Source organism: Pan troglodytes, chromosome 13 (assembly GCF_028858775.2).
Source record: "Pan troglodytes isolate AG18354 chromosome 13, NHGRI_mPanTro3-v2.0_pri, whole genome shotgun sequence".
Classification (NCBI taxonomy): Eukaryota; Metazoa; Chordata; class Mammalia; order Primates; family Hominidae; genus Pan; species Pan troglodytes.
Window position 1 is genome coordinate 129,744,929 of NC_072411.2, and position 13,165 is coordinate 129,758,093.

The 13,165-nt window shown below is 37.6% G+C and overlaps 1 protein-coding gene across 11 annotated transcripts in view; it reads left to right on the top strand.

The window, feature by feature from the left end:
* AGFG1 (ArfGAP with FG repeats 1) overlaps nt 1–13,165 on the top strand; it is an 89,031-nt gene that overhangs the window by 35,051 nt on the left and 40,815 nt on the right. For all 11 annotated transcript variants that reach the window (XM_009444473.4, XM_009444476.4, XM_009444478.4 and 8 more), the window contains exon 3: nt 12,740–12,855. In XM_009444473.4, coding sequence (XP_009442748.2) covers nt 12,740–12,855 — 116 coding nt within the window. The remainder of the gene's footprint in view (nt 1–12,739; nt 12,856–13,165) is intronic.

Consider the following 13,165-nt stretch of genomic DNA (forward strand, 5'->3'; position numbering starts at 1 on the left):
GTTTTCATGGGTACACAGAGTTTTCCAGAAGCTACATAACATAAAAATGCAGAAGCAGATGAGAAATCAGCTGGCTCCTACCTAACAAGGCATTAATGAAGTTTACAAAAATTACAACAGTAATCCCAGCACTTTTGGGAGGCCGAGGCAGGTGGATCCACGAGGTCAGGAGATCGAGACCATCTTGGCTAACATGGTGAAATCCTGTCTCTACTAAAAATACTAACAAATTAGCTGGGCGTGGTGGCACATGCCTGTAGTCCCAGCTGCTTGGGAGGCTGAGGCAGGAGAATGGCATGAACCCGGGAGGCGGAGCTTGCAGTGAGCTGAGATGGCGCCACTGCACTGCAGCCTGGACGACAGAGCGAGACTCTGTCTCAAAAAAAAAAAAAAAAAAAAAGCGCCTTTTCACTAATTTTTTTGTTTTGGAAAAAGCTGTTTTTATAAATAAAAGTTATTTACATTAAGATGCAATAGTTTTATTCTTCTTTTAAGAACATTAAAACTATTTATAAATATCAGTAGATTTGGTGCACCATCATTTGTGGTCTTCAATATTGAACTCTTCAAAATAGTTTCATAACATTTCCAACAGCAAGCAATTAGGTTTTTTTAAAATTACTATGAATTTATTTATTTGATATGTTTCACTCAGTTATTCTTGCTGATGCCCAAATTTTCCCCTTTGTTCAATGAGGTAATCTGTTTTTGAAACCTGTTTAAAACTTCTGCAAATCTTGTTTTTACCTAGAAGAGCTTTGCCTGAATGTTCCTTTTTTTTTTTTTTTAAATTAACCTGTGAGCCACCCGTGTATTCAGAAATGTTGAAAGAAAACTGTTTCTTCCCCACCTCTTGGTTTATTTACATAGAATATTGTACAAATATGGTTTACTTCAGGGGCTTGTTTTGAATTTGTGCTAATTCTCTCTGTTCCTTGGCCAATGACTACATTCTAAACCTCGGTCAGCTGCCTCACAAATGCATGCCTTCAGTCACCAGGACAACAAGACAATAGAGTGTCAGTACAAATAGATCACTATGATTGAGTCCTAGATTGAACTAAATAATGGATGAGTGTATTTGTTTTAAGAGGTGGCTGGTATTGATGATATCCTTAAACCACAGATAATCCACAAACAATTCTTACTTCATATCAAGACAAAATATAAAGTTCTTAATCATTTCTGAAGGTTATATGACCAAACAAGCTAGCCCTCTTCTGCTCCTCCCTTGCTCAACTCCTTGTTTGTTCCAGGTGTATTCTGGAAAATGTAAAAAATGTAAAGCTTATTCTGTGTGTACGTCTATATGTGAGGTAGGGAGGCAAGAACACACCTTTGGTTAATTTTTCCTTGAAACCTTGCATATCAGATTCATAATATCTTTGGGAGTGAGAATGCTTTGCTTTAAGAGTCATCACAAAGTAAGTTTAGTACAATTGGAATGGAAACACTGTTGGGATTTTTTTTTTTTTCTTTTTAGGAAATAATTCTAAAGCTCATCCAAAAGAACAGAAAAGTAAAACTAGTTGGGAATAATTTGTAAAATTATTTACTGTTCGTAAATAGTCAATAATTAAAGCAACCTGAAACTAGTGCAAGGATAGGCACGGATCTGTAGATTAGATCCTGAGATATACTGTAACCTTCATATATTATAAATGTGGATGATCTTGTAAAACAAAAGAATTTCAGCATTCAGTGTGGAAGTTGGTTATTCAATGAATGGAAAATTAACTAGAATGTTACCTGACATGATACACCAAAATTTCAGAAAAATTTTAGCATTAAAATGTAAGTCATAAAGGAAGCCATAAACATGTAGAAAACAGTCTCAAAAGATCTACCTGCAAAATGTTTATTAATCCCAAGGGGGACAAACAGTGACTTTAAATGGATAAAGATACATTTTAACCAAATAATCCAAGTATACACCAGTACTGGGACAAATTGATGTTGTGTATCTTTCTTCATAATGATACACTGGGAAGGATACGTCACTTACATAGTATCTTCCCCAAAATACATAACTTTAATTTAATCATGAGGAAGCCCAGAGGAAGAGACATACCACCAAACAGCTGGCCTGTACTCTTCAAAGATATCATAGTCATGAAAGACAGAGTAAAGAATGTTCCACATTAAAAGAGACAAGACAGTTGATGGATTCTGGACAAGGAAAACCTTTTCTTTTTGCTATAAAGGCCATTATTAAGATTACTGACTAATCTTTAGATCAGATAATATAAAATATTAATGTCTTGATTTTGATAATTGTGCTATGGTTATGTAAAAGAACGTACTTATTTTTAGGAAATATACATTTAGGGGTAAAAGGCTTGTTATGTCACCAATTTAAATGGTTCATTAAAAAAATTATTTTTCTCAAGAGAATGATAAAGCAAATGTTACCGTTGGAGACTTGGTAAAGGGTATGTGGGATGTGTTTCTACTATCAACTTTTCTGTAAAATAAATTATTTTGTAATTAAAAAACCAAGCAGAACTAAATTGTAATGTTTAAGGATGTATACATGGTGAGGGTGGGTAACAGTAAAACACAAAGAGTGATTACTATAGAAAATACAGCCAAATAGCCAACTACATATTTAGCATTTGAATGCAGAAGAACTTTATAGACTGAAAGCAATGGAAGAAGTCACAAAGTAAAAACTGATATATTTAACTAGATAAAACAAGGAAACTCGTGAAAGGCAGAGTAAATAAAATTAAAAGGCAGAGCCCTTGTTCTGTGCCAGGCACCATACCATACAGGGTAATTTACTTATGTTATCTTAGTTTGAGACAGTTGGGCAGATGATAATCTTCCTTGAAACTACTATGACTTCACTAATAATAAGTCTTAAATTTATAAAGCTCTTTGTAATTTACAAAGTTCATTCATAAATAACCTGTGTGTTGAGGGGGGTAGGGAGGGGTGCTTACTGTACTCATGCTCCTTACTGAAAGAAGAGAAGGCTTATTGCCCTGGGAAAACCACGAAACACAGCACCACACATACACACACACACATGCACACGCACACACATCCACAACCCTGATTGTACCAGGAATGGACACCTAACCCTGGGGCTAGTGACTTATCAGGTCCTGTTTCTTCAGAAATTGAATTAAGGTTCACAGAGGCTGTATTCAAAACAACGAGTCATCTGAACTGAAAAATTGTATGTAGTGGGCTCTGTGCAGGCTGACAAGTAAACAAACAAGAAGTTGTACTTAGAGAAGCAAGAGTGGAGACAAGACATAGTATGAGAAGCAAAATGATAAACTATGTCTTGGTGGAGGGGTGAGTCGAGAGGGGGCTTAGGAGATAGGCACTCAGACTGCCCAGGTCCCAGATAGTTTCCTGTTTGCATTCCTGGTTCCCACGAAGTATTTGTTTTATTTTGGTGGAGTGCTTTGGTGTATGCTGTCTGCAAATCTGTTTTTCTCCAAGCTAATATAGCTGGGTTTCGATTCTTTTCATCCTATCTAGAACACAGTTCTGATGTTAGAGACCTTAAGTGAAATAAGGTATGGGTATGTGAGCTGTGTGTGCTGCCCTTTTCTAAGTCCTTATGGTAGATGTCTGAATTAGAGTTGTTGCTCTCCTTCACAACGCAGATACTTGCAAGTAAGTTTTCTTACTATCCATTGCATTTTATTTCTCTCTAGTATTCTAAATATTTGCTTCTTTTTTTTCCTTTGTGAGATTTCCTAATCCCTTTTCAAATGTTTTATCATTTCTGTTTCTTTGTACTTAGTAGTTACTTAGAAAACAAGTGTTAAATACCTATTAATCTTTCACCAAAACTTATTCTGGTACTTTTTCTCCTATATTATCAAGTGAATCAGTATGTATAATTAATTGGCTCTCAGATAGTCCTTGCTGTTGGGAAGTTCTTCCTCCAGGGGAAAGTTTTTGCCCATCTCTCTATGTTATTCCCTGTGCACATTCTAATATGTTTTTGTTTGTGCAGGCATCATTCAGTTTATGTATTGTTTAGATATGCCTCTAAAACAGGTTTTTATTATCCTATTTAAATTGTTACTAGTCTTGGATGCTGGGATGGTAGCATAGTCCATGGTTGCAGGTATGTTAGGGGTTGGCACACTTTTTCTGTGAGAGTCAGATAGTAAATATTTTAGGCTTTATGGGTGCCATAAGGTCTTTGTTGCAATTAATGCTGATGTTGTAGCTCAAAGTAGTCATAGACAATACGTAAGCAAGTGGGTGTGACTGTGTTCTAAGAAAACTTTATCTACACACATAGGCCCCAGATTTAGCCCAGTTTGCTGATCCCTGGCTATATATGACGTGAGAATTTGGATCAGTGAATTTATTATTTCTACCTAAATAAGTTGGGGAACTAAATGTTCTAGGTCAGCGTGTATATTTTAGATGGAACAAAAGAAAAAAGAGAATTTCTATTGTGCATACATTTGAGGGCTATTAAGGAAGTTGCTTTCACTCATACACCAGGTATTAAGTGCTTACTGTGTGTCAGGTACCAAGCATACAAATAGTGTTGAATCAGAGGGGAGGTGCCTGCCTCATGACATTAGCATTTAAAAATTATGAGATAAAGGTAGTGAAAATAATGTGAGAGTGCGTATCTGCGATTTGGTAGAGGGATTATTGTCCCTTTGGATTGGGTGGTTAGGGAAGACTTTCTGAGGAGGCCAGTAGGCTGGAAAGAGTTTAGAAATTAGTTTGGAGGGCTAATCAGGGGTCACATTCTGTTAAGCCTAATAGGCTGTGATGAAGAATTTGATTTTTACGTTAAGGAAGCTGTTATAAGGTAGTTTGTGCTTAAACAAATTACTTTTAAAGAAACCCTAGGACAAAATAAACAAGTCGGATTTCATATCGCCTAAGTCTGATACTCCCTTACCTGTCCATTTATGTGGCTGGTTCACAAAGGCACTATGCCTCAGAGATCTCACATACAGCTTGTGTGTGCCTATTTTTAGTTACTCAGTTGCATAAGTTCTAATTCTTGCTAGCACATTTTATAAAACCAAATGTTAAGATAGAGTATACTGTAAAGTTCCTAAAAAAGATGTATGTAAATGCAAAACCATCAGTTTCTCTTGTATAAAGCACATGTGGATAGTGTTTTTGTTTGTGCAGTCATCATTCAGTTTATGTATTGTTTAGATATGTGTCAGTGAGAAATACTAATCAGCTGGTGGTCTAGCAATACAGTCAAAGTAATGTAGGCTGGATCAGTGTAGGAAATGTTAATAATGTACTTAATAATGTACTTGCTTTTCCAGTATTTTACTTGAGTCATGGCATATATTTGAGATTATTTCTCTGAGTATGGACTTTTTCTCCCTCGTTTATTCCTTTTAGGGCAAAATAATATGTTGGTAATAGAATTTTGTATGGGTCCACGGTACCTGTTTAGAGAGCTTCTAATGGTATTTACTGTTTGTTAATATTTATTTTTGTTCAGTTTTTCTGCTTCCAAAAAGTGGATATTGATTAGTTGTTCATCACATTTTCAGTTTTTAAACCATTCTGTTATTTGTTCCTGTGTTTTATGGGCAGAATTATTAAGTGCTGTGATTATATCTTACATACAAAAGGAGGCAGGATTACCTAGAGGGTTACTCCATCTCTACTAATAGAGAAAGGACAAAAAAGAAAGTATGAAATCTAGTTGGATGTATGTAGATTGGCCTAGTGAAAAAAGATTCTCTAAATTCCAGATCCTCTGTCCTTTCCCTATTCTTTTATCTTTCTATATAGAGGTTATAAGCAGAGTCATGCCATGTGGTTTATTCTTTTTATCCTTTTTATGAAAATAAGGTTTTCTCCAAATAAAGGTGAATATCCATTTCAACAAGTTTCCACTCCAATTTGCTGTCCCCCTCAAGGATTACTGATATAACACTGATTCTTACCTTTCCTTTTATATATGAGTAATTGGGAATGAGTATGGAGGTTTCCTATTTTTGGTATTCATAACTGAGTTTGTTAAATTGCTAGCCCTGTATATATTTATTATCATGAGTTGGCTGCTGTGCTGGATAGCTGCTATCTGCACTTCTCACTCTAGTCTTTTCCCTGCTCTGGCTCCAAGCAGCTGGTCTGTCTGGATATACAAATGGGCTTCTTGTCCCTGCTTTCTAGTTGGGTTCAGCTGGTGGGGAACATTTTCAGCTGATTGAAGGAAAGGAGGAGAGAGAGGTTAGGATTTTTACTTTTCCTGACTTCTTCCTGTGGGATTTCTGTAGCCTGGCCGCATCCTTCCATTGAAGTTTCCAGTTCCTATCAGGCAGCTGACATTTTTCTTTCTTCCCCTGCTTTACTGCCAATGGGTAGTGGTATGCCCTGCTGTTACTAACCCTGGGATATAACACTCTCACTTGTGATTTCCTTACAACCCACCTATGCTTCGTAACAGTCTCCTTATTAAACTTCCTTCAAATTATCCAAATTGACTGTGCCATCCATTTCTATAGTAACTGACTGATAAAATATGCTTTAACATGTTTTAGATTCTGTCAGTGTCTGTTATGATTCCAATTATAGAGTGGATTAGGACTAAGGGAAAAAATTATCAATTTTATGAATTCTGTTGTCTGGTGTGATTTTATTTTTAGTTCTTCCATAATATCTGGCTTTGAGTATTGCCAGTTTATTGAACACTTAATATGGCACAGCCCATTATTTGAAGCATTATGGGGAATCCAAAAGTAAAGGAGACACATGCTCCGTGATTCTACTACTAGGCAGTTTGGAATGAGTTTCCTGTGAGAGCTACAAAATGCTAGAAGTTCAGAGGAGGGAGAGTGCTCTGTCAAGACCACTATGATTGTGTCTGCAGCAGGAATGAAGGGAGATCTACAGCTTCCTGTATTTTCCTGGTAAGACCACCCTTCCCAGTCATTGCTTATTTCATCACTCCATAGCCCATCACTGCAAACCACTTAAGAGACCAGGCCCAAAAGTAATATAACTAATACAATTTTTTTTTGTTTGTTTTTTGAGACAGCCTTGCTCTGTCACCCAGGCTGGAGTACAGTGGCACGATCTCAGCTCACTGCACCTTCTGCCTCCCGGGCTCAAGCAATTCTCCTGCCTCAGCCTTCTGAGTAGCTGGAATTACAGGTGCATGCCACCATGCCCGGCTTATTTTTGTGTGTGTGTTCTTAGTAGAGACGGGGTTTCACCATTTCGTCCAGGCTGGTCTTTACCTCCTGACCCCGCAAAGTGCTGGGATTATAGACGTGAGCCGCTGCACCTGGCCAAACTAATACTATTTAAAGTTTATATACGTGTTCCCAGTACAAAACATATATTAATTTACTTAACTCTAAACCTCCCTATGAAATAGGTTATATTATTATTTGCATTTTACAGATAAATGTTAACTTGCTCAAGTCAAATAGCAGCAAACAGAGTTGGAATTCAAACTCATGCAGTCTGATTCCCTTGTCCAAGCTCATTAACTACCATAACCATCACATTATTCTACAATTAGAATTGATTATTCACCTCCCCCAAAAGAGACCATCAAAACCAATTCCATTGTTCCATATAATTCCTTGTTTTAGGTGTCATTCTTGCTCCTCAGTGCTGTTTTTAGCCCCTCACCCCCACTTTCAATGTCAATAGATTTTATCACTTGCTGCATCTTCTTGTTGCAGTCATACCAGTCGGTCTCCCTCATTCAGTATTTATTTATTTATTTATTTAGAGACAGGGTCTCACTGTATGACACCCAGGATGGAGTAGAGTGGTATGATCAAGGGTGACTGCAACCTCTACTTGCCAGGCTCAGGTGATTCTCTCACCTCAGCCTCCCGAGTAGCTGGGACTACACATGCACCACCATGCTCAGTGAATTTTTGTATTTTTTGTAGAGACTGTATTTTGCCATGTTGCCCAGGCTGGTCTTGAATTCCTGGGCTCAAGCAATCCATCTGTTTGGGCCTCGCAAAGTGCTGGGATTACAGGAGTGAGCCATCGTATTCAGCCCCCTCATTCATTTTAGGTACTGTTTTTATTCTCACTAGTGTTAATCATTTTGGCAATTCCAGTATCCACGTAGATATCTGCATGGCCCTCTGAATTCCTTGACCTCCAGTGATCCTTCGTACTACTTTAGACCTTTTGTTGATTGATAACTGTATCACCTCCCAGATTTCAGTTTCAAGCATCCAGTTCTCTGACCACCACTGATTCTCTCTTCCTGGCTTACTCTAATACTGGAGCCAACAATTTTGGGACAATCATCAGCATCTCTATTCCTTCATTTCACTAAATCCCTTTGTTATCCGTCTTCCTCCTGATGTCTTTATTTTTCTTAGCTTAGATTCCATGGTCTGTTAATATAATCACCTTTTTCCAACTTCTGTCATATTCTGCTTGATTAAACCAATATTCTACCTACTTTTACCTAAATAGCCAGATAAAGCTGGAGAAAAAAAGCCTTCGGACTAGTTTCACTTTATATATTGATGGCCACAAGTCTTCAGTGCTTCCTAGTCAGTTCATTCTCTCCCTTTTTTCCCAACCTTGAAACCCCCTTTTTTCAGTTGATGGTGTTTATTTTAATAAAAAACCAAAACAAGCAGAAAAGAGACTTTATACTCTATCAGCAAATCTAGATGCCTGAAATAGCAATGTTAGTAGAATGTTGGGAGCAGAAGGCAACCTTTCAGGGACTAAACTGTGAGTAGGTCATAAGGAATTAGAGATTGATGTTTTCCCAGGTGTGTCACTGAAACACTGTCTGTGTTAAATGAATCTTACCCCGTAATAGGCTTACTGGCTAAATTTGGGAGATGCTGAAAGCTATGTATAGTTTGAATCTCTCTTTCCCTCTCTCTCTGATGTTCTGATACAGAGGCAAGGAAAGATGAATAAAATTACAGGTAGAAAGTAAGTTTCCATCTGCTGGCCTAGATGTTACTAAAGCATTGGTTTTCAAACTTTAGCCCACTTCAGAATAACCTGGAGGACTTGATAAAACAGATTGCTGGGTTCTACCTAGAGGGACTGATTTCACATGTCTTGGGTGGCTCCTGAAAATTTGCATTTCCAACAAGTTCTTAGTTGACACTGATGTTGCTTGCTGATTTACGGAACTGGGAATCACATATTGAGAGTTACTTCACTTGAGTAAGAATTCAACTGCCAAGAGTGTCAAGATTGGTTAGGATTTTGATCTATAAATATAGGAAATAGCTGCTGTGGGGCAATATAATAGGAAATTAGAGCCGATTAATAACTTTGAGGGACTTTGACAGTGAGACAGTTTGAATTTGTAGAGGACTCAAGCAGCTATTTTTAATGACTTTTTTCTCTAGCAGTGTGACCTTCCAGAGAGCAGGAACAGAACCACAGCAGTTAGTAAACAATTTTGAGGGAATCCTGCAGGCTGCTTATGTCAAATAGTTTATCATCAAGCACTCCATCTTTGCTTTGCGTTACGAGTGCCAAGATGGCAGCTCTATGATCTGTCTGCCCTTAGCCCATCTGCTTCATTTTATTTATTTATTTGTATGCTTATTATTTATTCATTTATTGATTTTAGTTTTAAAAGTGGTATGTGGCAGAGGTTTTGGAATATAGTAAAGTGTCCATCAAATACAGTCAGTAGTTTCATGGCTTTGGGTAAATAACTACCCTGTCTCTTGTTTTCTCATTTGGGAAGTTTTAAAATAGAAGAATGAAAAACTTCCAGGCCTCCCTTTATGAATGTAACTGATAAATCTTTAAAAATCTTAAAGAATTACATTTTGGGAGAATCATTAGTTAGGTTTCTGCCTGAGGAGAGTCCCATGTAGTTCTTTTTAAGTGGCTAAATATTGGACAAGCTGGGTCTCTTAAAGGTTTGTAGTATTTCTGGCAGTAAGTTGCACTAATGTTCCTGGATGTCTGTACTTCTCAGGCGTTGCCAGTGAAATGTTTTCATAATGGATTGTGCCTTACTCTAGTTCTCACTCGTTTTAACTGTCACTTCCTAAATGACTTTATAGTATCTGTACTGAGCCTGGAATAGGAAGGAACCACAAGAAATATATATATAGACAGACAGACATGGAGTCTCACTCTGTCGCCAGGCTGGAGTGCAGTGGTGCGATCTCGGCTCACTGCAACCTCTGACTCCCGGGTTCAAGCGATTCTCCTGCTTCAGCCTCTGGAGTAGCTGGGGTTACAGGCATGCGCCACCATGCCCAGCTATTTGTTTTTTCTGTATTTTTAGTAGAGGTGGGGTTTCACCATGTTGGCCATGATGGTCTCGATCTCCTGACCTCATGATCCGCCCGCCTTGGCCTCCCATAGTGCTGGGATTACAGGCGTGAGCCACCACGCCCGACCCACAAGAAATGTTTTGAAACAGATTTGGGGACATGATAGGAAAGGAGAAGGGCAAGTCCTTTCTCCTAACCTTTCTCTTATTTCTCCCATACCCAGTTCAGTGAGCAGGTAAGATTGAGAAGTACGCTTTTCCTTCCCTGATTTCTTAAATACTTGTCAGGGTTTTTGAAACCAGATACTATGCTCTTTTCATAGTGTCGTAATTGCTTATTCTTTAAAATAATGTATTTTGGAAACTCGTGGACTTGTTTTTGATAATTTTGCTGAGGAATAGTTGATAACTTGGATATTTAAACTGATAACGTGTACATACGTAAAGTGTACAATTTGATGAGTTTTGACATTTGTATGTATCATGAAACCACTACCACAATAACAAGATAGCATATATTTTCATTGTGCAACCCTTTGTAATGAATCCACTGATCTGCTTTTCATCGCTCTAGACTGGTTTACATTAAAAATTTAAATGAATGGAAATATGCAGTATATACGTTTTGGTGGGGGGGTGGTGCACAGGTTTCTTTCAGCATAATCTTGAGGTTTATTCATGTTTCTTGTATTAATGGTTTTCTCCTTTTAATTGCTGAATAATGTTCTTCTTTGGATATTCTCCCATTTGTTTATTCACTTGTTTATGAACAATTGGGTGATTTCCTGTTTGGGGTTATTATCAGTAAAGCTGCTATAAATATTTATGTACAGTCTGAGTGTGGAAAAGTGCTTTTATTTTTCTTGAATAAATACCTAGAAGTAGAATGGCTACATCATATGCTAGGTCTATGTTTAACTCTTGAGAAACTGCCAAATGTTTTCCAAAGTGCTTACACCATTTTACGTTCTAAAGAATTCCGGTTGTTCCACATTGTTACCAACACATGATGCGGTCACACTTTGTTTTCAGCTTTTCTAGTAGTATATGCACGTCTATCTTGTGGAGTCTCGGTGTCTTTTTTTTTTTTTTTTTTTTTTTTTAAAGACAGAGTTTTGCTCTTGTCGCCCAGGCTGGAGTGCAATGAGATGATCTCGGCTCACTGCAACCTCCCCTTCCTGGGTTCAAGCCATTCTTCTGACTCAGCCTCCTGAGTAGCTGGGATTACAGCCATGCACCACTACGCCTGGCTAATTTTTTTGTATTTTTAGTAGAGATGGGGTTTCACCATTTTGGCCAGTCTAGTCCCGAACTCCTGACCTCAGGTGATCCGCCTGCACCCAGCCTCAGTGTCATTTTAATTTGCATTTTATGCATGACTAATGATAGTGGGCTGCTGATATCTTTGGTGAAGTGTTTGTTCAGACCTTTTGCCCCCGCTTTAAACAAGTGTTGGCTGGGCATGGTGGCTCGCGCCTGTAATCCCAGCACTTTGGGAGGCTGAGGTGGGCAGATCGCTTGAGCTCATGAGTTTGAGACCAGCCTGGGCAACATGGTGAAACACCATCTCTACAAAAAATACAAAAAATTAGCCACCTGTGGTGCTGCACTCCTGTAGTCCCAGCTTACTCAGGAGGCTGAAGTGGGAGGATGGCTTGAGCCTGGGAGGCAGAGGTTGCAATAAGCTGAGGTTGCACCACTGCACTCCATCCTGGGTGATAGAGACAGACCTTTTCTCAAACAAACAAAAACCAAAACAAGTGTTGGGTTATCTGTCTTTTATAATTGAGTTGTAGGAATTCTTTATATATTCCAGTTTCAAGTTCTTATACATTTTACAAATACTTTTTATCAGTTGGTATCTTGATTTTTGTATTTTTTAAGTTTTTTGAAGAATAGTTTTTTATTTTGATGAAGTCTGCTTTATCAGTTTTTCTCTTTATAGTTCTTTTTGTGCTATTTTATTTCATTTCTCTTTTGGTTTTTCTGAAAGTTAAATATCTCAGATTCTCATTTTTTAGCTATTGGACCAAAAATGCATAGGAGACAGCTATAAAGCTAATAGTGTGTTTGCCTTATATTTGTGTTTATTGTTACAATTTTAAAGTGTTTATGATTCTAGCATTTTTGTTTGTTCTTTTTGGTTTTTTAGACTTGCTAAAGGGCCTGTGAAATAGCCATTGGTTCAGTTCCTTTGTTTTGTGAGTAAGGGAACTGAGCAGGTTACATGACTTTGCTAATGGTGAAGTTTATGATTATGCCAAGACTGAAAAGACCCCAGGTCCTCTGAAATCCCACTTCACTCTTCATTTCCCCTTTTTAATGATTTTGTTGCTAAAATTTTACTGCATACTGCAACATATTAAAAATAAATTTAGTTCCTTTCTGTTTATTAGTATCCTCATTGAAAGCATATTATTAAAATTATTATGTAGATTAGCTTCCTGAAAGAATCATAGTATCCCCTTAAAATTTCATTAAGTGAAGATATTGAATTTAACATATTTTCTTTAATTCTTTCCAAAGGTCTGTAAACAGATTTGGCTAGGATTATTTGATGATAGATCTTCAGCAATTCCAGACTTCAGGGATCCACAAAAAGTGAAAGAGTTTCTACAAGAGAAGTATGAAAAGAAAAGATGGTGAGTGAAGAGTTTGTATGTAGAATAAAGCCTCCCCAAATCACATATTAACTATGGGTAAGGTTAGTCTGACACAATGAAGGATAAAAGACAGACAGTGAGAACTAGATAGGTATATAATTCATTATCCCTTGGCTTTTTGTTGGTTTGGTTTCTGAAAACCTTTACTTCTACTTTATCTTAACTCATCTGTTCCTGGCAGCGGCTTTTTGTTGTAATAATTACCAGGAAAGTTAGGGATTCTTCCTTCTAATCATTCCCTATCTCTGTTAGCTTCTTTAAATATGTTTTGCCCTACAAAGCCTCTGTT